Genomic DNA, 24,994 nt, shown 5'->3' with positions numbered 1-24,994 from the left:
TTAAGGGGCTGGAATGAGAATGGTTCTGGGGAACCAGAATGAGCTGTCATGGGCATGATGGGTAGAAAACAGGGTATGGATAACATCCAATGATGAATTGATCCTTCCAACAAGTACTGATATAAAGTATTATATTCCTCTGTGCCATTGGCCTCTATTAAAACATATGAACGAGACATACTGTTGCACTGGGTTACATTGAATACAACTACAGTTCCCAATTCTGCCTTTAACATTAGAGACCAATTTTCTTAAATCTTCAGTCGGAAATTGGGCAAAACTAAATTATTTAAAACAAATATGGAGACCTCATGTAAAGGTTTTAGGACATAACCCAAGTAGTAGCACCAGAATACTAATAGCAGAGCTGTGTGTGGGTCCTTAGTGCCAAACTGTTTTAGTTCAAAGGGGGTTCTCACACAGAGTACAAAGCACAGAGGGCTCATCAGCCTAACTGGAAAACTGGTGAGAAAACATAAACATTTTGTGTAAGTCTGGTGTGAAGTATTTTGCCCTTCCGCCGAGTTCTCATGGTGGCATTTTCCCATCATTATCCAGGTACTTTGCTCAGCGTTACATCTCCGTTCCCAGGACAGTCAGGACTTGGTTAAGTGTTGCTCATGTTTCTATGGGATGCCCTGTGAGCTAACCAGGGCCTGTGAACAGACAGCCTCCCAGTCCAAGTGGACAGGATTCTCCTCATGAGACTATACTAAGCTGTTGTTCAACTTCAGTAAATGGGTGAAGGAAAGACAGGAAGTCTTTGATGGATGTTGTTCCTGCGGAGTGCAACAAAGGTACTGTATTAGGTTTGCATGCCAATTGTGAGAACATTAAGTGTTATAAATGGCTGGATGTGTATATATATACACACTGTATATATATATATATATAACCTGGCAAACGTAGAGACAAAATTGCTCTGACGAACTCAGGTTACGCTCAAAGTCCTGCAGTAAAATAAGGCCTACATGTCAAGTCTTGTCTAATTTTGGCACTTCTTTTGAAAAGTCTGACTACCATGTTAGACCAGCTGGTTGGGTTCATGTTTCTTATCAGTTTTGAAGGCAGCGTTGCAGAGTGATGGCGGTTTGCAGTTTTGAGTCACTGACTGGAATCTCTGGTTGGGGTTGAAGCAGAGGCCGTCTTTACATAAACATACCTACATTGGGATATAGATGTGGGGAATGTATAGCTGCTGCAGTAAACAAAACTGTGGTGACTTTAAAAGCTTTTAACACAAACATGTTGGCTTCATTAAGATCAATGGTTTTATGAATCAAAATGCAAGGCACAGGGTGATTTTAAGAATACCCACCAGTCGTTAAAAAAAAGACCACTGAAAGCAAAGTTCACTTTTGACCTGATCTGAAGGGAAGGGCAGCAGAGAAGTGGATTGCTAGTTACACAACCTTCACTGCTCCAAGGTGAAACCTCAAACTTCTGTACTCATGCTCCCCCTAGAACACAGAGGTTTTCATTTGCCACTTCATGGTATCCGGTTTCATGGTATATATTTCTGAACTATTACGTCCCTGCCTTACAGAACATTCTTTTCAAGATTGCATCTCAAAAATCTGTTAATTCCCGTTAGAAGTTGAACTTGAGAAAGCTATATGTTCATATAATCACGTTCTAGTGCTGCAATCCACTGGAAGGGTTAAGCCCCAGTTCTCAATGGCACGACTCCAAATGAATGATAATGTAAATAGGCATTCAACATTCAACAAGACAACTTTATACAACTTATAGATGTTAAGTCATAGTTGAGTTTTCAGCTTGTTAGCCTTCAAGTGGATGAAAGAACAAGTTATGCAGCATTAAATGGTAAATTAAAAAAATCAAAGCGCTTTTACACTACACATTCATTCACCCATTCCCACAAATTCACACACCGCAGGCATAGCTTGCGGGACCCATTTAGGGTTGAGTGTATTGCCCAAGGACACATCGACATGGATAAGCGGAGCCGGGGATCGAACCGCCAATCCTGGGATTGAAGGACAACCCCGCACTGAACCACAGTCGCCCACATTCAGACCTTACTCATCAAATTTAAGGCACTTTCATGGGCTGGTTTTTAATTTGATTTCAGATTTATTTTCTTCATTGTAAGCCAGCGTGCAGCCTCACATGCTCAGCCTTCTGAAGGTCCCTCACCTTTGGAGCATCCTGTCTGAGGCTTGAAGACTCAGCAACAGATCTGGAAAGAAAGAAGGAAAAAAAGTCTCTTCTAAACATTCTGAACATTAATATAGCAGCAAACAACTATTTGCATTGTAAAGATATAGTGGAGTAACTGTAACCTGGGCAGAGAATGTAGTCGCTCTTCATATATGTGTGATGTTATCTGATCTTCTCCTGGCTTTGCCGGGCTGGCCGCTCGTGGTTTTAGTGCATGTTAGTGCATGTTAGTGCATGTGAGCGTGCCCCACAGGTTTTCTCATGGCAGAGCGGACAGCATCGTCACGGAAAAGTAGTGCCCATGCTCTGGTTCTGCCTCAGGTAAAAACGTTAGCTCTATCAGTACTTTCGCCATATAGTTTACACTGAAGATATATGATATATAAGTATATAAGTTAGATATGAGCCGATTCACCGCAGACATGTTGAGGCAATCAAAATCCTCCCAAATCTGAGATCTTTAATATTGGCCTCAATTGGCCTGTTTTTACCAGTCATTGAAATAGTTTGTAGTATTAACAATGGTTTAACCTACTAATGCAGCACTAAATGTAAATTGTAAGCTGCATTTTATTATTTTGAAATCCCCAAATTAAGAACAAATCAATCAACATCCAGAGATCATCTCCTCTATTAATGGTCCTGGACATAAAATAATATATATTGTATTACCCCCTTTTGGAAGTGGATATAAGCTGCAGCTCCTCTGTCCATGCAGATTCACTTCTGAATAATGGAGGAGGGTCAGAATGGAAGTAATTGATTTAATTTGAGCACAGAAAAGGAAATTGATCTGTGAATAACATGCTCCGTTTATGGTTGTGAAAATGGTGCTTCTCTGACCAGGATTCATTTGCCTCATAGCACAAGCCCACTGTGTGAGGCTTTTCCTTTTCATTCATGCCAATGTAATGACAGTAAACGGTAGAATATATCTGTTCATGCATACATACTGAGTTTTACACAATGTGGAAAAAATGGTCACACTGCGTACGCCTTACCACACCCACATTATCTTTGATTACATTTTAATATTGTCTTTAGATACAATATGTACAGCTCTTGGGTCATATGAATTAATAGAATAATTCAGTACATTGCAACATATATACATACCAATGACTACAATACAAATTCTGACAGCGGCGTGAAAGGTTTTTCTGGTCACTTTCAAGTCTGAAGCCTCCGGCTGAGGGACCTGAACGCTGACGTTTTCTGATGAGAGGTTGATGCCAGGCACATCTAATGTGTTAGCACCCTCTTCAGTTAGAGCACTGTGTTCTCCAGTGTTGTCCAGTGCTTCTGCATTGAATAAGACAATGCCAGAGTGCAAGAAAAAAACTAAACGGTTAGGAGGGATGAATTGACTGAAAAAACAAACAAACATAAGGGAAAGAGGACTGTAAGATATGAAGTTATTTAAATATTTTAGAAGCATGAAAGGAACAAGGTGAGTCAGACAGTAGCATCTTCATTTCATATTGCTCTCGATCCAGTCTTTGAAGTTGGCTACACGTGTGTAGACTGTGTAGAGGTCAGGATTACACTCCCCTTGATCATAGCCAAAGCTCACCAGTCCCATGAGTCTCCACAGCCCTTTGCTCTCCCCCTGCACCTGCCTAAAGCTGAGAGAGGGCTTCTGGTTGTTGCTGGCTTGGTTCTCGGTGAGGGCGGGGAGGACAAGGATACCCCCTGTGTCAGAGGGACATATGTTAGAGGGTTCATAGTCAGGCTTGTGGCTGGCACAGAGCATATTGTCTGTGACGCTGACTGGCACGTCATTGCGAGCATACTGCCGCTCACAGGGCACTACATCAGCAAGGTGAACAAGCCCAACCCTCGCCTTCTCATCAGGACCTAAACTTGAATCAGGCAGTGGAGACCAGCCTGTCACAAGCCCTTGCCCAGATGTCACTTCTTCTCCCTGGCTCTCCGAGAGGCAGAGGGGCAGGACCTTCTCTCCGATCCGTGCTTTATCCAGTAACTTGACCACAGCCATGTCAGAGTCGAGAATATGGGGGTCGTAGTTTGGATGAACAACAATGGAGGCCACCTAAAGGAGAAAGACATGGACTTACTGTGGAAGTTTAGTTCAAGGGTATCATTAAAAGACAAGATCTGGCATCACTTACCCTCAGGTGTTGAAGACCTTTGCTTTCCCTGTGGTCGTCACGGTACTGCTTCCCTACCACCACCTTGATCTTGGCTGCATCCAGAGGATACACCTTCCCCAGCTCTGTCACACAGTGGGCTGCAACAACCACCCTCTTTTGGTTCACCAGAGCCCCACTGCACACCAGCTGCCAGTCAGTGACCTGATTGTGGTTGCCAGTTCCTGCTTCAGCGTCTCCCTTCAGGGACCCTGCCTGGCTGTCTGCCTTGGTCACCTTGGTCCCAGCTCCGTTGGTTAAGCGGCGGTAGATGGCTGCCAGCCAAGGCCAGTGAGCCTCTACCGGCCTCTCTGGGTCAAAGGTTGGATGCTTCCCACACACTGCCAAAGAGGAGGTGACAGGATGAGAGGACAGAGAGGAAAAGACCACAATACAGAGAAGGGGCGGGAAAAGGAGTACAGGAAAAAAATTAGACTCACACTGAGACAGTGTCAACACGTAGTGTCTTTGATTTGTTCTTCCTTTCTGAAGCCTTTTATCTTTCCTGTGCACATAAGCTTTCTGTCTTTAAGAATGTGTGCCAAAATGCAAAGCAGTGGCAGAGAAGGAGTAACTAAAATACTTAAAAGTGACAGAATCTTGGGAGATGTGAGAGAGCCTAACTCTAAAAGTCTCTACATAATAGATTGATAGATATTTAACTAACCCTTTACAATATGTTCATAACATGCATTCGATTCAAGCACCTTATTCAGTTTTGATATTTAAAAAAAATCTACCTCCAGGGCTTGTTAACATGTGGTAGATGTGTGCAGACTAATTGTATTAAAGGTAGCCACAGCTAACAGACCAACACCTTTCCAGTTTGGTATTAAGAGAAGAGCAGACAGTTTTGTGTTTGCTACAAATAGTGAGTGTTTTCCCTCCACTCTGAAGAATATTAAGAGCTATTTTAAAGTAATTAAGTCGGGACCCGAAAGGTGCCAAGTCGACCACTCTCTGTGGACGAAGTCTCCTTAGCAACGTTATAATATTGATGGCAAGGTAAGGTGGGATCGGATCTACTCTGCAGCAAAGCTGTCCCATCTCCTGCATAATGTATGTTTTACATATAAAGTCATTGTTGCTGATGATGAAGAAAGTGGAGAATGTTGTTTATGTACTTTATCCATTTAATTACAACCTGGAAGACGCCTTGTTTACTCAGAGATGGTGATCTTTTAAACTCTCGCTGCATCTATCTCACAGCTGTAAATGTCAGCGATTGGCTTTTCATTTTAGTAGCTTCGGGAAGTTACAGTGAACAGAAGGGAGAGGACTACAGCTGACACTGATGCCTAAGAGATGGGTGAAGATGCTGACAATGTATTGTTTAATGCCAGCATTTAGAGGCAGTGGTAATATTTTAAGAGAATTACAATAAATGTCTGTCAGAGTGACTACATCATCATAATGTATCCACATATCATTGCTGATATGTGGGCGTTAATCACTGTATTAAAATGTGTGTGTTTTCTGGGAGTGTGTTGGTTTTTGCCAGTGTTCAGCCAACTAGTAGTTCTTTGCTGCCCTCACCTGGCGAACAGGACACATGGCGCCCACTCCATTTCCCAGTCTTCAAGCAAGTGCGACGAGAACTGCCAGAGTGGTGGTAGAAAGAAGAGGCACACTCGTACTCTATCTGCGAGTAAAGGTGGTGGAAGCCCTGGGGCAACTGGGAAAGCACTGGAGGGCCTCTAGTGGGGCCCGCAGACTGGAGCAGTCGGCCCAGCCCAGAAGAGTAGAGCTTGTGCACAGGTGTCTTTCTGAGGGGAGAAGAAGAGGTCAGGGTTATGTAGACATACTCTTTTAGTTGAGTAAATGCTTTTGGATGTGAGTAAAGACAAAAATCTACTGTATTACATTAAACTCATTGCTTTGTATTCTTCGGGTCACTAAATAGCAACATGATATACAGAACATCTGTCCGTATGGTATATATATATCATAATGCATTGGTAAACATACCTGAATGGGGCCTGTGGTGGCAGAACTCTTTGTCTAACCAGCTCAGACACTTTGGGCTCCCGGCATGCTGCAAATAAACACATATTTATGAACACGCACAGACATTAACGTCAGCTGTTATTTTAATGAGAGACTGGAACTGGAACAGTGACTGGACTGTGAGGACTTGTAGACTGACAGGAGTGCTATGTCATTATCGCTATCACTGTCTAATATGGCATAGGCTGAGTGTTTTAGAAGTTGTAAGTAATGGCTATAATAAGGGTTAAAGAGAAAGTTCAATATGTTGGGAAATACACGTATCTGCCGTCTTGGCAAGAGTTAAATGAGAAGAATATAGACATTTGTCTGTAATTTGTTTAATCCAAACAAAATCAGGAGGGAAAACACTAAAACATGTGCTTTGAGCCAGACTAGCTGTTGTGTCTTTATGTTAAGCTAACGTTACATGTAAACTGATCTGCTGAGAGTGATGTCAATCTGGTATCAAGCTCCTCATCTAACTAAGAGAAAAACAGTATTTCCAAAACTGTAGAACTTTGTTGAAAAGAAAAAAAATCCTTCGGCTGCTGTATATTGTCCAATAGAATAACTTGCTTTGTCGTTTATTCTTCGCTCTTTAATTCATGAGGAAAGTAGAGTCACAGACACTTTGACCATTTTATCTTTTGGCAAGAGCTGAGGAGCACCCAGACCGAAATTTGTTAAGAACTAATTAACATAACACTCCAGAGTAGGGATGGGTATCGTTTGGGTTTTTTTCGATACCGGTGCTAAACCGATACTTTTAAAACGATACCGGTGCCTAAACGGTGCCTGAACCGATACTTTTTTATTGCCAAGGCAATTTTTTTTCTTCAAATTTAACAATGTTATTAACTGTTTAAAGTATACTATAGATATAAATAAATAAGTACATACAAAACACGCTTCAAACTACAGCTTCAAACCTTTTAACTTCAAACTATAAAAATATATATTTAAAAAAAGAACAGACACCAGTCCAATCAGGTGGCCTGATGGGACCGTGTGCCTCGAGCCCCGCTCTGCATGCAGGGGTAAGGCAGACAGAGAGCAGAGCAGCGAGTGTGCTCTTATCCGCGCTATTTTAATAATCGTTTTTACCGTGCGGGTACCGCGCTACCTTTTTAGTATCTATATACCGTGCAACTTTACAGAGTAGTGTAAAAAAAAAGTATTTAAATCGGTAGGTACCGGACGTGTTGCCAGTATGCACCGGTTCTCGGTACCCAACCCTACTCCAGAGTTTATGGATTATTGTACTGCACAAATATTTTTCCTATAAGCATTTTTCTTTTTTTGTTGCATTTTACAACTCTTTACTAATGGCCTTTGGGCTGCATCTACAGGTCTGATGGCCTGATACTCATGACACCTTATTAATTACTCAGTTTCTAATAAAACATGGCAAAGTGTGCTGGACTGAATGTGTGTAGTACTTTTCAATGGTAGGTTGTACACCTTATGAGGAAGTGGTGTGGACGCTACATGCCTGCCAAAATGTCATCAGTAGAAAAGCAGTGACCGAACAGATGACAGTACCTCTGACACAGAGCGGGTGTTTGCCACTCCAGGTCCCATTTGGCTGGCAGGTACGTCGGGCATTACCACTGATAACATATGAGTGGTTACAGAAGAACTCCACTGTTTCAGGCTCCGGTCCAGGCACCAGCTGGTAGTAGCCATGGTAGAGCCGAGAGAGAAGTGGGCAGCTTTTCCCTGCAGGGGGGAAGCAGACAGAAGGTGAAGGTGAAGAAGACCAACAAGGAGCGGATGATATTCATTTAGATTTTATTTCAGTCAGTCTCTCACCGGTGAAGCTTTGGTTAACCTCTTTCTCTTTTTCTTTTTCTTTGTCCCCCCTCTCCCTTTCTAACTCCTCCTTTGTTTTATCAGCAGAATCCTCCTTCTTGTCCTCTTTAATTGTTGGTTTTTCCTTTGGTTTCCCATTTTCCTCATTGCCCCCTCTGTACATGGTGTACTGTGTAATGTTGACTCGAGTGGGAAGGATTTTCCTCCCCGGCTCTGGAGAACCGATAGTATTATTTTCCTTCTGTGGATCCTTTACATCACGTATAACGGTGTTGTTCTTTGTCATTTCCAGTTCAAATATCTCCACTGTGTTGTCCCCCTCAGCTATAATGAGTGTTCTCGTCTTGGTATCATTTGGGCCGGCTTTGTCCGAATCTCTTTTTCCATTCACCTGCTCTTCTTTTCTTTCCTTCTCTTCTTGTCCTTTGTTTTGTATCACAATTATTTCTGTGATATCTGTATTTTCTGTCTCCAAGTTTGTGTCTGGGCTGCCTTCTTTTTTCTCAGGTGGCTTCCCAACCCCAGGTTCTTTCATTTCAACTGTATTCAGGCTGTTGTCTGGGCCTTCACTATCCACTTTATCTTTGCTGCCTCCAGTTGGTTTCTCTGACCCAGTATTTCTTTCCTCTAGCTCTCCTTCATTCTCACCCTCAGACACAGTTTTCTCTGGAATGGTACCCGTATATTTATCTTCTCTGTCGACTGCTGTTGTATTGTCGTGCCCAGCGTTTATATCTCTCCCTCCATAGCTTTCTTTTTCACCAGTTGTGCTTTCTTGACCTTTCTCTTTAGTTTCGCTGATATATTTTTCACCATCTGTTTCGTTGCCTTTATCTTTCTTTTTTTCCTTGACTCTGTCCTTTTCTTGTTCTTCTTCTTCTTCTTCTTCTTTGTCTTGTTCTTCTTCTTCAGTGAGAGTATTATTCACTGTAGATACAGAGCATAAAGAAACATTGTTACTTTATTTTCAGTTAGCAGCTGATTAGAAATGTATTTTCTTTTTTTTAAGTTGGTTTGTCATGCTGAATGGCTCTAGACACTGACTCATGTTCTTATGACTTTTTAAAAGACAGTGAAATGAGCTATAGGTACTTTGAGATATTTGAACTGAGTCACCATTCTAATCTCTGTTATTTAAGACACTTTGTCTGACCTTGTTTGCATACAGGAGTAGTCCCACTCCAGGTGTTGTTAGGGAGGCAGGCTCTCTGGGAGTTCCCACTGAGCTCATAGGGCTGGTAGCACAGGTACTGTAGAGCAATGAGGACATCATTGGGTCCATAAACCAAGAAGTGGTCCCCATGTGTTGGCTTGGGTGGTAGACTACAGTGTATTTCCACTGGCACTGGAGACAGGAAAGGAAAATCAGGCACCATCAATTTTAGTGGCTGCAAATCTTCCTTTTTTTGCAATCTGCACCACCTCTAAGGCAGTATGCATGACATCCAGAGCAAGCAAATGACACACATATGACTTTCCCAGATCTCAAATTTGAATTATACAGCGAAAAAAATATATATTCACATTATTATCTTACCACAGTCTGGGGCAGGCACACTCCAGGTGCCATCACTCAGGCAGATGGCAGTGTGGAAACCCTGCAGCTCAAAGTTAGGGTCACAACGGAAAGTTATGCGTGCTCCCGAGTGATGAAACAAACCCTCTGTGAATCCATGGGTGGGCACTGGAGGCCTGCGGCATCCAACAACTGAGTGGAAATACAGGAATGCACATTTTGGTCATAAACATATGTCGTTTTATTTTCTTGTTTTTTAACTAAAAGCCAGATCTTCCAAATTAAGGAAAATCTGGGATTTATGAAGCATCTCAAGCATTCCTCAAATATCAGTATTTTTATCCTCCCTCTTAAAGAAATATCTCACAAATAGACCTTCAGTTCTTCACTTGCAGGGTAGCTCACAAACCAAAATCTCAGCTCTCAAACTCTTAATTTACAAATGCAGAGATTTATCCTGGGCATATCCTGCTACCTTAGAGGCTCATAAATGAGTAATTTCACTCGCTGTGGTGCAGTTCACAGCCAAACTTACACACAGGGCTTGTAAATGAGGAAGGAATTGATAAAATAGCCTTCGTCAAACTGTTTAATTTTCCAGAGTTTTACGCAGTGGGGCAGTAGAGAGTGTTGATGTGGTGATGGAATACTGGGTGTAACTCTGTTATGTGAAGAACTGCTAGGAAAAAAAAAATCCATTTCGCAAATTGGGAAAAATATTCTATAATTACTTCAGCATTTTGTGTAATACATTTTCTTTGTGAATACAGTATCAATTTATATCTTTAAAGGCAAACTACATATGTGCACACAAATGCTGTGGTACAGGACCGCGCCACCCACAACTGAGTTCACGAAAACCCAAACACACATGTCAACACTGAGGTTGCATTTCTTTTTGCAACAAACCCTCAAGAGGTTTTGTGTTTTAGTTGGGTCCGATCCATGAAATGAAACTGTCCGTGGTTTGATAGCTCCAAACCAAGGAACCCTCCCCATCATCCGGCACAGAGTTGTTTACCGACTTTGCCAACCAAAAGTTGAAGAGAAAACTGTAGTTGACCTCTTTTGAATGTGTTTTTTAAAACGATTCTGGGAAGTTGTGGGCATCTTTTTATTGTGCATAAATGATCCATCTTCCCTGTCAGATTTTGTCGACAGACATAATGAGATGAGTCATTGGGCTGGATTGCTAACATACTAAAGTCATACTGTAAGTAAATCATCATTCCTTTCATTAATGCTTTGGAAATGATGTTGAACACTGCACTGGAAAACAGATTAGACTCCAGAATAGGAGTAAATAAATAATTTCCTATGTTGAGTTTCTACCATTAGGTGTCAAGACTCTCTCATACACAATGAGTTTTATCTGAGGCTTAAAACAGTTGACAGTTTGATTATTGGAGACATAAAATGAAGCTGATGTCAGGTTCATACTTAAAATTCTCCCTGTGACTCCAGGCAGAAATGTAGACTACATTTCATCCACAAAATGTCAAACATTAAAATTAACAGCTGAGGATTCCTCATGGGAATACAAATGAATGCACACCGTGTGGAATGAAACTCCTGCCTTTTTTACACGGGTGTCCTTCAATGCAAAAGCTGGCTCGTGTTATAGAAGTAGAATTGTTTCACCATTTGTTTTATAGACCCAAACTTAACCTTGAAAATGACACCACAAGAAAAAAGTGAGCGAGGTTCAAGGGGTCTGTTTTTGTGGGATCTTAAGGGAGGTGTATTGGATATAAAAACACAAGTTAGGGTCCAGACACCCATAAATACAAGACCTTTTAGGTCAAATACTACAAGACCCTGTAGTGTAAGCCAACCACACCCTGTTTGAGCAGTACCCCACATGACAGAGTTGAGTGGCTCTGCTGGTATATTGTAAATATTGATATATACAGATTTAAGGTGGCATATAGTGCAGAAACCAAAATGGTTGCTGACCTTACTAAAAAAAAAGTCTCTTCTCCTCATTCTTGGTTCATCATATATTGCATATAAATGCCTTTTCCCCTTTAATTTCTTCCAGTTTCTTTGAAACAGACCGTATCTATCTGTTCACAGAAGTATGACTTCATGCATTAGTTAGTTCAATGCTGCAAACATTTTTATGAGATGATCAATTGGATTTGCAGCCCAACTGTTGATCTACTAACTGACCCACGCTACAGCTGAGACTGCACAGACAGTGGAAAGCAGCTGGTCTGAACCTAGTCCAAACCACAGACCTTTCCCTTCTGACAGTGAATCACCGCCTGCCTCTGAGCAGCAACAACTGCAAAAACATAAGTTTATTCTAACTAGGTGTGTCTGATTTCAAATGAAAATAACAAAAGTGACTGAGATTTCAAAAGTGTCAATACAGTAAAGACGTCATGGCTACTTTTCTTCCCTGTGATTAGAACTTGCAGGCATTTTTTTCACTACTGTTATGTTACAAACTCACCATTTTCACACCTCTTGCCTGTGTAGCCAGCCAGACAGGCACAGTGGTAAGTGTAAGAACTTTCCAGGACACAAGTTCCATCATGTAGGCAAGGAGAAGAGCTGCAAGCTGTAAATATACAAGTGTGTAACATTAGGTTACAAGAAGAAATGTTGTACTGTATTTATTTGCAGTATGGTGAGAAAATATGTATGCCAAAAATAATGGCTGCCCACATCAAGCTACATTAAGGGATTCATATTCAAAGCTGGTACCATTTACATGTCATTCTTACTTTACATTTCTACACAGAATGCCTCTTTTTAATTTTTTACTAGATCTGGTTTAGCTGCTGGTAACTTATGCATATATACCTTCAGAATGAGGACATTTCTGGAAAGTAATGACATTTTGGTCAGTACAGGCTTTCTCATTGGGCCGTTAGCAGGATCAGCACCCTGACGAAGGCTTTTGCCGGACATGTAAGTGTCAGTCACGCACTATGAAAGGCTTTGTTTTATTATTCACTGGACTGTGAGTTCCTTGGAAACTCTTTCTTGTTGGCATTTGTTGTGGCCCATTCCTCAAAAGAGCCCCTCTGTTCATTGAGCCTGACTTTACAAGTTACTTTTCATTTATTTTCTATGAAGCAAGCACTGACTGTTGGGCTCTGGTATTGGATTAGGACTTTAGGGTATAAGGTTAAAATTCCCCTTTTGATTGGGGGTTGGAATGATTATGTCACCGAAAGTAGTGCATGAATACAAACAGTAGTAGCAGCAGTATTTGTGTTGTTACAATTAAATAACAGTGGTATTTGACCTACCAGAGGTCTCCTGGAAAGTGGCAAAGAATCCATCAAAATTCTTATAACCATCAGACACAAAGAGAATGTGCAGACTGTGACCAGAGCTGTGAACTGGGGCCGGCCTGTTGTTCCCACAGAATCGAGCAATAACACGCGAGTCAATGCTGTCACCATCTCGGACCTCCACGAAGTCGTAACGACAAGATTGGTGAAACTCCAGACTCATCATCATGAACCTGTCAGTAAGAGGATGGGTATACAAAAACACGCTTTGAAATCTTTAGCCAGTAACTAACTAATGAACAGTAATATCAAACTAAATCTACCAATTACATAAAAGGTGATTTGCTCCACTGTTGTGAAGCTTACTGTTATTAATGGTGTGTGAAATAAGTCTCATTTTAACCAGGTACCACAGCAGTTAAATATTTAAATTAAACTTAAATACATATTATACTACACAAACTTGTACCAACATTGTACGAACGCAGATTCAATATTTGAGATAAAGCACAATAATTATTGACACTTGGCAGCAACATCAAGAAACCATAATTCGATGCTTATCATTAGTTGTTGCATTGGCAGGTTTTAGAGACATCTTAGGAATTTCCCCCCTTATATTTAACAGATTGATAATCTTTTAGCACTAATTATGTGCCTATTTAACAGTTTTAAGTGCACATATAAATGCCACTACATCTATGTAATTAGCAATAATATGGCTAATGCCGATAGACAACATTACATTCCCAGTCTAATTTAGCATATTATTTTGGCAAATCAGCAGATGTTAAATATCTATAAAATATATTCATGAATGCTGAACAAACATGTTGATTTAACAACATCATTTCCAAAACAAGTAGTATGACTGGTCATTATTGGTATGAAAGTTCTAGGTATTGTGTGAATATTTCCAATTTCTTTGTGTGCGTTAACACAGCCAAGGCATCCAGAAGGAGCGGCTTTAGGGCCTGATTCAATGTGAATCCAAGTGAGTATAATAGCTGTATAAGAACAATTTACATAAACTTTCAATTATTGAGATGTTTGATTCGGTTGCTGTCAGAGTGTGAGAGGACTCCAGCTGGATTAGGAAAAACACAAAGGAGTCTCCTTTCTTCTTCTCTGTGATTTCAGATGTAATCTCCTTGGCCTAATATTGGAACGGACATGAATGACTGGTGTATTTTATACAATGCACTGGCATGCTCCCAAATCCTCTAATATTACCCTTTATCAGAGACCCTCGAGTCAGAGAAGCTTAGACTAATAAGAAATACAGTAATGCTAAATGTTAGCCTGCAGCTGCTCCCAACAAGAATGCCAGCTGTAATTCAGATATGTTTCCTGTGATGCGAGTGTACTGCGAGCCACGGTAGTTAAAGACATACAGGAAAACCCTTATTCCCCAGTCACTCAGGCCAAAACATAGAACTTTCCATTATATCTCTAAGCACAGGAGCTCTGTTTCATTCAGGGGTTTTGTTTATGTCACAAAGGACACACAAATATGACACATAAATATTAGTCATCTTAACATTGATGTTGGTAAGACATGTAAGCTTTATATATATAGAGAGAGGAAAACCCTACTCTAAATGTCTGATTAATTGGATGGAGCTTTAGTTCTTCTAAACCCTGCCCAAAAGCTGGCCTGTAAAATGCTGTATGTGTAATGGAGAGAATGACAGAAATAGAAAGTTATCACATGACTGAAAAGCCATAACTTTCCTAAAAAAAAAAGCAGATGTTGTGGTTTCCAAATTTTGCTTTAGACTTGCCATCCGTGCAGAAACTGAACTGGGTGGAAATTTAACTCAAGCAGATTAGCCATTAATAGCCAGTAATAGCCAGTACTATTAATTACAGAACGCCAATGAAGATCCCTAAAATAAATGTTTTAATTAATACCAGATGAAACTGATACAAACGTTTGTAATATTCTTCAATTTCCCACAGGCACATACAGTATATATGGGTAACCTGAGGTCATTATATCCACAACAACTATTTGTTCACTTAATAGCTATGAAACCTTCTCCATGGTTTGATAGGGATTCTTCATTTGAAAGTAGTTCCAATGAAAACTGTTGACAGCCAAGTATTCAGAATAATGTTGAATCTTTTAAAGTAATTATTAGCCAAGGACCACCGCTTTGGTACAGACTAATATATCTTAACAACTCTCAGAATGCCATGGAAGTTTGTATATGCTGTGATCCCCAATTTTAATTTGGTTTATGATACACTGTTGTGACAATCCCATCAGCCTCAACTGTTTAGTGCTAATATTAGCATGCTAACCCTATGTTTGTGAACATGGTAAACATCCTGCTTTCTAAACATCAGCATGTTCGTATTGTCATTGTGAGCATGTTAAAATGTTGAAGTTAGCATAAAGCACACCTCTATTTGCATGGCTGTAGACACCAAGTCTTGTTGGAAATAGCTGTAGTAGCTGACGGAGAACACAAACAATCAAACCTGTGGTTTTACCCATCATGCTTTGTGATAGGCGAAAACAAAACAACTCTTATCAGTGAATATTATTGCTAACCTTCCCGATGTAACCCAACTGATGAGGTAAATGAGGACCAGTGAACTACAACAATAGAAGCAGAGTGTGCGTGGTCTCACCTGAGCTCGATAGTAAAGGGACGGTCCACCTGGATGGTCCACTCACATCGAGCATTGTTGGGGTAGCTCTCGAGCACCAAGTGGCCCTGCCGTTTATGGATCACTCCCCCACACTCTGAAAAACACATGGGAAACAATTATATTTAGAAAGAAAGAAAGTTGGTGTTCTTTAAATTGTGGCTGTGAATTACAGCTTAAACACAAACACAATTACATTTGAGTTTCCAATGTCACTGTAAAAGTCAAATGTGGTGCGCAACAAAATAAAGAAACATAAACACAAGACGCACAGGGGCAACAAGGCGTTCAGCAGCCTATCCAGGTTCTGCTTTGAATTAAATGTATGTTTGTTGTTCCCCTTGGCACAATATGTGTGCATTGAGAAAGCTGTAGTCGGTGTCCAAATGTTACATATTAAATTGTTTTATGGGATTCCCGATTTGACTCTAACTTGTCATTCCGCTCCTTGTGGAAAAATCTCCCGGGCATATGGCGGCCTTCCAAACCGGCATAGTTGTCCCAGATGAGCATAAATCATCAGGGAAGTAAAGAATACATACAAAAAAAGTTTGATACCTGTAGGATCTGCTAAGTGGGAGAATGAAGAGACTTACTCATGCAATCTCCCCCAGACCAGCCAGGACGGCACTCAGCGCAGTATTTTCCAGTAATGAAGAAGTCATCTCTGGGGCCCCAGGTCCCATTGTTACATCGCTTACAGTTCTCAAATATACTGCAACCTGAAAGAAAGAGAGCCCGAAACAAAATCACAGAGAAGTGATTAAAGAGTCACCACGACAGGCCAGAATGCAAAGGATGCAAACAATTAAAATCAAGTCTTTCAAAGGGCTGTTATTTTTTGTCATGATTGGGAAAATGTTCCCCACATGGCTTCAGCCATGTCCCCAACCTTCATCAGACCACTGCCATGTTTCCTTTCAATCAACTCTGTTTAACTCATTACACTCATCTTTCATTACAAAAGAACACACAGACATATTAGTGCTTCCTTTTTAGAAATGTGGAGAAAACTCCCTAAAATGGCTTCTTGGGAGGATGTTCCTTCCATTGGGGGAATGTTTACTGGGGCATGACACGTTTTTTGAGTTTAAGAGTAAAATGGGATTTACAGGTAGCCATTATATTCTGAGCAGCTGTTTTCCTCTCCCCAGAAAGAAAACCATGAGTACATTCAAGCTGTGAAGAAAACACAACATACTTCTACAGGCAGATGGATGGCATGTAGGAAGATAGCATCGGGAATGCAAGAGTTTCAATGAAAGAGCTACAGTACATGCAAACATCTCAAGTATTTATATTCTCACGTATATACACACCTGTATTTCTTACACAGAAAATTAGCACAACACACATTCCCCCCCACCATTTAATTCACAAATCAAAGTTACATCAAAGTATAATAATTTACTCCTGCACTCATTCAAGAGGATTCTGCCAGAAAGGCAAAAGAAGGAGCGAATGTGAAGTTGGCCTGTAAACAAATTAGATCCGACACAAATATGTTCCTGCTTTCTGTCGTACTGTTTGTAATGCTGCGGTGCAAACAGCTGTACAGTTGACCGACATGCACAGTTTACACTGCAGATATTAGATAAAGATTAGATCAGCAGATGTAGACTTTACAAGGAGAAGGCCAACTTTGTTCTTTATTATGTTCAAGGTAAACAAGTCTGCAATGTCCCATACAGTTGAAGCGCTCATTCAAATATAAACATTTGAAGCGGTTTTACCTGGATGGATGATGCAGGGGTCGCACTCATTGATGGCGTTGCGACAGCAGGGCACTGCATAGCCCACCGGTGTCCCCTGTAAGGGGCATTTACAGCGGATCACATCGTACTCGCAGCAGCCTCTACACATAACGTTCCACTCTGGGCCCGGGCAGTTGTTGTGCAAATACCTGTAATCTAAAGAAGACAATACGTCAGGGTCATCAACTCAAACAAGCGAGCAGGGAACAAATGTTTATGTAAGCATCATATATACATGTGCTGATAGAGAGAGGAAGATGAGTCAAACATGGAGAAATGATGACAGATGTAATGATCGGCCCTGTGAGCAGGCAGGGGTTATGGTCGACAGAAGTGCGAGCAGCAGTGGAAGGATTCTGGCGAGTAACAGTGTTTATGTGAGCTGCTGCTCCGCACTGACTTCATGGTTATTTCTACTGCCATATGGTGGCAGGCTCATAGGGGACCGCAAGTCTCTCGGGAGTCTTCCTCCCCTGTGTGTTCTCATACTACATTACATCCGACAACATGCCACGATGGTAAAGTCACAGCAAACAGAATAAAATCAACAATCAGAAAGCGCATTCCTTTTTGTAAAGTTTGACCCAGTAAATGGAATGTTTGATTGGACTGGAAACTAGTGAGTCAAGGACCTTTGAGTCTGAGTGATTGTGTAACAGCGAATTTAAAAGCTGAAACAGACAAGTGGAAATTATCTTGCGGTAGATGTGGACAGAGTACTAACTGAAGCTGCACTTTAAACTTGGCAAAACGTTGGTGCAGAGTTTTGTACGTATGCTTCTCTGAGCCCTGCAATCATAATAACTTCTCTGCCCTCAACCATCCCACCATTTACTCATCCCTGACACCCCTATCTAAAACCACAAAGGCACACTTTTTTTGTTCTGCACACGAGGGCTATTTGCTTTTGTGAAACAAGGAAAGCAAAAACCAGGAAGGATAAATCTCTTCGTGGGAGTTTGCAGATGGTCAACTAGAGAGGAGAAGCGTAGATGTCTTGGAATGCTGTGAGTCGTCCCTGCTGCCCTTCCACATTAATGATATCATAAATTGTATCTCAGTCCAACTACAATCTGGCTCATCCACCTCAGCTATTTCTCCTAGCAGACACAGTGGGATATGACAAACGCAGTGACGTTAATCAAATAGAGTAGGCTGTGCAATGCCACTAGTTCAACTTTAATGTGAGTTTATTTTCAGGACAGAGTTTGTGCTTTATAGTTATTTTATGATGCCTGTCAGTTCCTAGCGTTGGTCATTTATGTTTCGATAACGTGGGCTCAGATAGATCTGTGAAATAACCTTATAGCTCAAATGTTCAGCACGCCAGTGACAACATGGGGTCTCATGGCGTGCAATAGATCTCAGGACTATAATTCAATGTCACTCAAAATGTTTTGTACCATGGCGCCCGAACGCAGCCCTCCATTATGCAATGTCCCCATTGTTGAATAAACCTGCACTTTTATTTTTATCAAAGCTGATTTTCTTGCATTGTCTTGACTTTTTTTAGCTCGGTTTGCTTCCCTGAGACACAAAAGGACAAGCTCATACTGTCTGTTGACATTGTTATTTTTGTGGATTTCTTTTGACCAAGTGTGAGAACCACAGACCTCCATGGTATGGGCATGGCCTGCGTGTTAAGTGAGATGTCTGTTGAGAGAAGAAAAGCACCGTATACTGTGAGTCAAGCACAATTATGACAAAGGCACACCAAGTAAAAACCTATCTTTACCAGAGTCTTATATTATATTTTCCTCAATATCATTTGCTAACATCTATTTAAAAAACTAAAAAGTCTAGCCCATGCTTTCTCTAGATTAGCATTGCAGTCCTCTAACATTGTCAGACTCATTGTCGGCAGTTAAAAAATAAGATCAAAATCAAGATATCATCATTTTGAATCCATACATTCTTCTTCCTGGTCAAAAACTAATGCCTTCATTACCTACGGGTGTGTTCTGCCAGTAGCGACTTGAGCCAGTAGCCTCAAGCAGAGATAAGGAGCAAGTTCAAGAGGTCCGGTAAACTCACTTCTACTTAACTCTACCAGATTTATTTATTTTCAAATGTGTAATCCCAATTTTCCGCATGAGAAATCCTTTAATGCAATTCATCAAATTTCGCTCCCTCTGGAGCCACAAAAGACTGTACGACATATTTTCCACACATGAAGGAGTATTTCCCCTCCCTCTAATTCAGTGGTGTTCTACTTTTATCTGTCAGTTCACCCAAAAGGCAAAACAAAACTACATGATTTGGGAAAAATGTTTAAAGCTGCTAATTGGTTGACTACAGTAGCTTGACTTTGTTCAGTGGAGACCAGAAGTCCATCCAGACTCTGGTCTGCTTTCAATCACAATAAAATGTAATTGCAAGAAACAACCTTCTCAACAACTGTGACTGTTTGTCTGATTGCAATATGACCCAGATTACATCAAACGGAGGTTTGGTCAAAGAGAGGATGGACTTAAGGCATTATCGACTGGTCAATTTGACTATTTAGACTTTAAACGGCTACCGACAGTGCTGGATGAAAACAGTGTTCTAAAGGTGTGATGTCTGCCATTTGGGACCTGAGAGGGTCTGACACCATCTCCTCTCCTTAAGGGGAAGCTTTGCTGCTTCCTTGCTGAGATTTGTAAAGGACGCTGCTCCGGAGAGACTGAAAGCTGATTTATAGGCCATCAACTCCAAAGGGTCAAAAAACCTTATGACCTGGTCCGGTAATGTCATTACATGGATCACTGCTGTGTGTCTTGTCCTTAGATAAATGACATCCTGTGTTTGTAACTGCCCTAAGTGCACTTATTGTTGAAGACCCTGTTATACAGAATAGAACAGAATTGTATGTGTTAACTTGTGTTGGTCATTTATCTTCTTTCTCAGCTCAGACAGTGACATGAAATAGCATGCATTTATGATAGGATTAGTTTCCAGACTTTCGCAAACTGTTTTCTTAATGCTCCTAAGGTAAATAAACAGGCAGCAGTAGTTTTAGTGTTTATTCTCTGTGAATGGATTCAGTTTGTTGACCTCCATTTATATTTTTCTCTGAAGCATGACTCCGAGGTTTCTCATAATGCATTTACTTTTCTGGAAGGCTATCACCTCTCCTTAATACGTGTTTATTGATTGACAACAATGAATATAGTTTGTACATAACTGTGCTTTGGCTTGTGCCACGGCAATTTGGATTTATTCACTTCAGCTATAAGCTTACTGCCTTGTAAAAACACATCTGTGAGGCTTCCAGGTCAACACCTGCGGGTAACAACAGACTGGACAGTACCAATTTCATTTGGGTTTTTACAGCAAGGATGGTCTGAACAGGCGTGGAGGTGAATGCTCACAGGCGTAAGCCGACAAGTGAGTGGGTGTTTGTGCAAGCATTGGAACATGCATGAGCTGGCCTTCAGCGTTTGAGCTTTAAGCACTTACAAAAGCACTATAATATATTTTGAAATCATTTTTGGACCTATGTGTTTTTGCAAATGTGTGAAAAAAATGGCATGAACATGCAAATGACACTCCATTCATCATTATGTTCCCCAGACCTGTAATTTATCCCAATACTGTTATAGTGCTGTGTGCCTCTGGCTAATGTGTATTTAATCGCAAACTGGAAGTGTTGACAGTTGTCTGAAAGGTAGTATAACAAGTAAGAAACACCTCCTACAAAGGTTGCCTCCTTGTTGTTGTGACTCATAGCTGTCTAGCACCCTTTCCATCCAACCGTGTCAGATATGTCTTCTGTTTTATGGAATAGCATCTAAATATTTCCCCGGCACACACATAACTAGTATGTTGTGTGAGAGAGCACTGGCAAACACAATTTAAGAGCAGATCACAAAAGGTTTTGTTCCCTCCTCTGTTCTGAAGCAAAGCGTGCAGATTTGTTCGTGTCTTGTTTGGCTTTTCTGGTCTCTGCTTTTTTTTACATTCCAGATGTTGAGCTCTGAATGAAGAGAAATGAAAATAGCAATAACACATACATCATAACAGACACCCTGACGCCTAGTGGAGACCTCTGTGTGAGTGTCACAAAGTGCTCCCACCCAATCAGAAGCTATACAGACCCAGGTTGTTAGCCGGCATGCGTCAGCTGCACACCTTTGATGTGGATCCAGAGACTGACGTCATAATTACTGGGGGTAGACTAGATGTGGTCACAGAAATTCACACGAGACCTGGGATCCTGCGTCTCTGAAACTGGCTCGCTAACCAGTGGAGAGCCACAGCAAACATCGACTTCTGCCAAGATCAAACTATAAAACGACCACGTTATTGTTCTGTTTTGCATATTTTTTTCTTCTTACTGTAGAAATGTATTCTGTCCAAATGTAACGGTCACAGATAACTCACACGTGACTGTTCAACAAACCCTGGAAAACCATCACTCTTGATAAACTCAAGATGTGCTGCAGGTGCTGAATTCACCTTATAAGTGATTCAGAAGCTTGCATCAGCTTCGAAACTCTGCCAGCAATTCCTGGAAGCAACTTCCTCTGTACTAAATAAAACCCAAGGTCAGTATGTTCTGTTATTTTGCATCAGCATCAACTTTAGGCTCCAGTTTAGTGCTGCACCCAGAGTGTCAAATAACTCTAGTTATATTTTGATGTAAACTGTTTTAGGAAATGCAGCATGGCAGAGTGTCTTCATTGGCAATCAAACCAGTCGTTGTCTAGTTGGTCAGATTCTTACTCACTTCTCTGTAACTGCATCCTATCAATCTTGTGTCACACCTCTACCATAGCTAAGCTATTTTCAACTTCAAACACAGCTGAGGAGCAAAATGTGGAGACAATTTCAGCGGCGCCCAGTGAGAAGATGGGTTCAACATGTTTATCAAGCACAGCACAATGCTGTGGTCATGCTACATAGTGGACATGTAGTATCTCTATTCTGCAGGTTTTGACTAGGTTATATAGCAGTTCAACATTTTGGGAAGTGCTTATTCACTTTCTTGGTGAGAGTAAGAGAAGAGTAGTATCAAAATTCTCATTTAAGTCTCAACAAGATAGCGACAAGTGTTATTTACCAAAAATGCTGAACTACTGCTTTTAAGTTCAGTTCACCCAAATTCCCCCCTGAAAGTGGCGAGTGGCATCTAGCAATGCAGACAGTGTCAGTTTCATTTGACCATGCGGCTTTGCATAATCCTCACCACAACATGAAGGCATACTTACTATAATTAAATGGGGACTCATGTCAGAAAAAGTTTCATGTGAAGTAAATGACAGGTTACAGTATATAGCTACTGAATAAATAGTTTCCTCCGGACAAAATGGTGCTTATTTTATGCTGATGTATCATGGAAAAATAGTTGTTTTTATAGCAGCTGCTCGTGCACATACCCATGCATGTGTCAGTGTGTAATTCCTTTTGCACACTGCCCACAGCAGCTGTCTGGTATTTTGAGGTTGGAGTGATTTTGCTATCATGGAACAGGGAAACTCCCAGGGGAGCGTTGCGTATCTGAATGTAGCCTGATCCCCAGCGCTGGTCCCAGTGGTCATCCTGGAGATTTGCTTTAAATAAACTTCTTTCGCCAGGAAACCACAAACCCAATAAAATATCCTTATTGAAATATCCTTCAGCCACTGTGGTGAAATGGTATGAACAGGCACAATACGGTAGTCTGAGATTTGCCCTTTTCCTCTCAGCATTCAACTCCTCAACTTGGAATGAACTCTTGAGTCTGATCTGACACTTTATTTTCCAAATGCTCATTCAGAGGACATCTTTTGATTCTTGTAACTATCTTCGGTGCCAGGATTTCCCTTTCTCCAATGTAAAATGCTTTTTACATGTGCTAGCCTTGGCCTTTGTTTCTTACCACACACTACCCAGTAGCCCTGACAACTTCCCAGTGGACATCTTCTGACACACTATAAGGAGAGTGTGTCAGAAGAACAGGACATCTCAGGATCCAGATGGGTGGAGCATCCTAAACAGGAAGCCTTCCATAGAATTAAATGCCTCCAAAACATACACAAAACACAAACACACACAAACAAAAACAGACATGTCCACAGAGTCAGGATTTTGTATGTAAACACCTCCGCACTACTTTAAGAAACAATTTTCGATGGCTCAACAGAAAAACATCTATCATCAGCTGATGATGCACGATTATGAAACAAGTCATGCTGAGAGTGACTCAGCTGACAACAACAAAAGTGGGTAAATATCCCGGAGTGCATTGACTAACTCTCTTTGTCAGTGCAGCTTAAGGCAGCTGAGCTCTGGCCATCCCGTTGCCACATTTACCAACACTACAAATTATTTTACAGCCTGGTAACCGCGGGACGAGCAATCAACAGAAGTTTATTTAGGAGTCTTGGAGACAGTGTATGGTATAAATATTACCACAGCCAGTGTGATTGACTTCAACGTGACTCATGTCTTCCTGCAGCATTTAGAGTGGTCACCCAGGGTAAACAGGCAGAGACAAATCTCAATCTCAGGGAGAGCACCCTTCAGCATTTAAAGAGATGCTCTCACACAAAAGGGAACGCGTGCCAAGAGTCAACACCCCTATTAGGACTGTAACCGCCTCCCTTTACCTTAAGGAATGTGTGGCCACATGCATCTGGTGCTTCTTTTACTTTAGAGCAGAAAAAACAATCTGACTTTAATTTCACATAGAGAACAACTGCAATGAGTAGAAAGGAAGATCACAACGCCCCTTTTAATAGGACAATAAACAAACCCTCACAGGAATGCCTTACTCTGTATTTTTTAGAACATGAGTTGTTAAGTCAAAGATTGCACAAACATGTCAGTGCTGTTTTTCTTTGCAGCGTCTTTACATCACTGTCTCTCTGTGGCTCTTCTTTTACAAGCCTTGCTGAGCGCTGTTGTGCTCTTAAAGGATAGAAGGGAAGAGGGGATGGAGAGAGTTGCTGATGCCGGCTTTTTGAGAACAAAGAACATAAACCAAGAGGCCGTGCCAACCATAGAGAGAGGAAGAGAAGGAGCAGCAGTGAAGCCACAGTCTTTGCCAGTCTCTTACCGTAGGGCCAGGCGGTCCCTTGAGGTAAGGCGATGAAGAGAGAGATGAAGAGGAACCAGCCCTGCTTCCATGAGATAACGGTGGAGGTCCAGGGGATTGTGTGGGTGCCCCTGTGGGTTTGCCCCAGCTGCAGTCCCCGTCCCGCAGACAGCATGCTGCAGTCTGAAACTCTGTTTACTTTCTGAACTCAGCTGACATCACCTTCTCTTGGCCATCAGTCCTTCCCTCCCCCTCTCTCTTACTCTCTCCCTTCTTTCTCTCTCTCTCTCTCTCTCTCTCTCTCTCTCTCTCTCTCTCTCTCTCTCTCTCTCTCTCTCTCTCTCTCTCTCTCTCTCTCTCTCGCTGGCTTCAGGTTACAGCCCAGCCTCGCAAGGAGTTCCACTTGCAGGTCTCCCAAAAACTCCCCTCGCTCCGCTCAGAGGACGACGTCACTGCTCTTGAATGAATACAGGCTCCAGCGCTTTATATGCTTAACTCATTATGGTGACACGCGCACACACACACACACACACACACACACACACACACACACACACACACACACACACACACACATTGAGACACAGAATAACCAGTTTATGTTCTACACTTTGTGCCTGCGACACTGACAAGACCAATGCAATGATGTGGTGATAGCATATATGTCTGCTTCACTGCAATGT

General features: G+C 41.4%; 1 protein-coding gene across 1 annotated transcript; it reads right to left on the bottom strand.

Annotated features, from left to right (window-relative positions):
• Window positions 1–3,000: 3,000 nt before the first annotated feature.
• Window positions 3,001–24,611, bottom strand: pamr1b (peptidase domain containing associated with muscle regeneration 1b). The gene is made up of 14 exons (XM_079224251.1): window positions 24,333–24,611; window positions 17,291–17,467; window positions 16,154–16,279; window positions 15,540–15,654; window positions 12,915–13,132; window positions 12,110–12,217; window positions 9,673–9,843; window positions 9,289–9,480; window positions 8,136–9,062; window positions 7,866–8,042; window positions 6,303–6,369; window positions 5,871–6,100; window positions 4,317–4,675; window positions 3,001–4,237 (listed from the first exon to the last, which is right to left on the bottom strand). The coding sequence occupies exons 1-14, from the start codon at window positions 24,484–24,486 to the stop codon at window positions 3,656–3,658; spliced, it is 3,603 nt and encodes a 1,200-aa protein (XP_079080377.1). The 5' UTR covers window positions 24,487–24,611; the 3' UTR covers window positions 3,001–3,655.
• Between the last annotated feature and the right edge of the window lie 383 nt (window positions 24,612–24,994).

This window comes from Taurulus bubalis, assembly GCF_910589615.1.
Source record: "Taurulus bubalis genome assembly, chromosome: 9".
NCBI lineage: Eukaryota > Metazoa > Chordata > Actinopteri > Perciformes > Cottidae > Taurulus > Taurulus bubalis.
This window is presented reverse-complemented; position numbering and strand designations above follow the sequence as displayed.

Coding starts and splice junctions, on each gene's coding strand:
- pamr1b (XM_079224251.1), bottom strand. CDS start 24,486: ATGCTGTCTGCGGGACGGGGACTGCAGCTGGGGCAAACCCACAGGGGC. Junction 15,655..16,153: donor GTCTGGGGGAGATTGCATGA/GTAAGTCTCTTC, acceptor TGTGTTTTTCAG/AGTGTGGGGGAGTGATCCAT. Junction 12,218..12,914: donor CACTTTCCAGGAGACCTCTG/GTAGGTCAAATA, acceptor GTATATTTACAG/CTTGCAGCTCTTCTCCTTGC.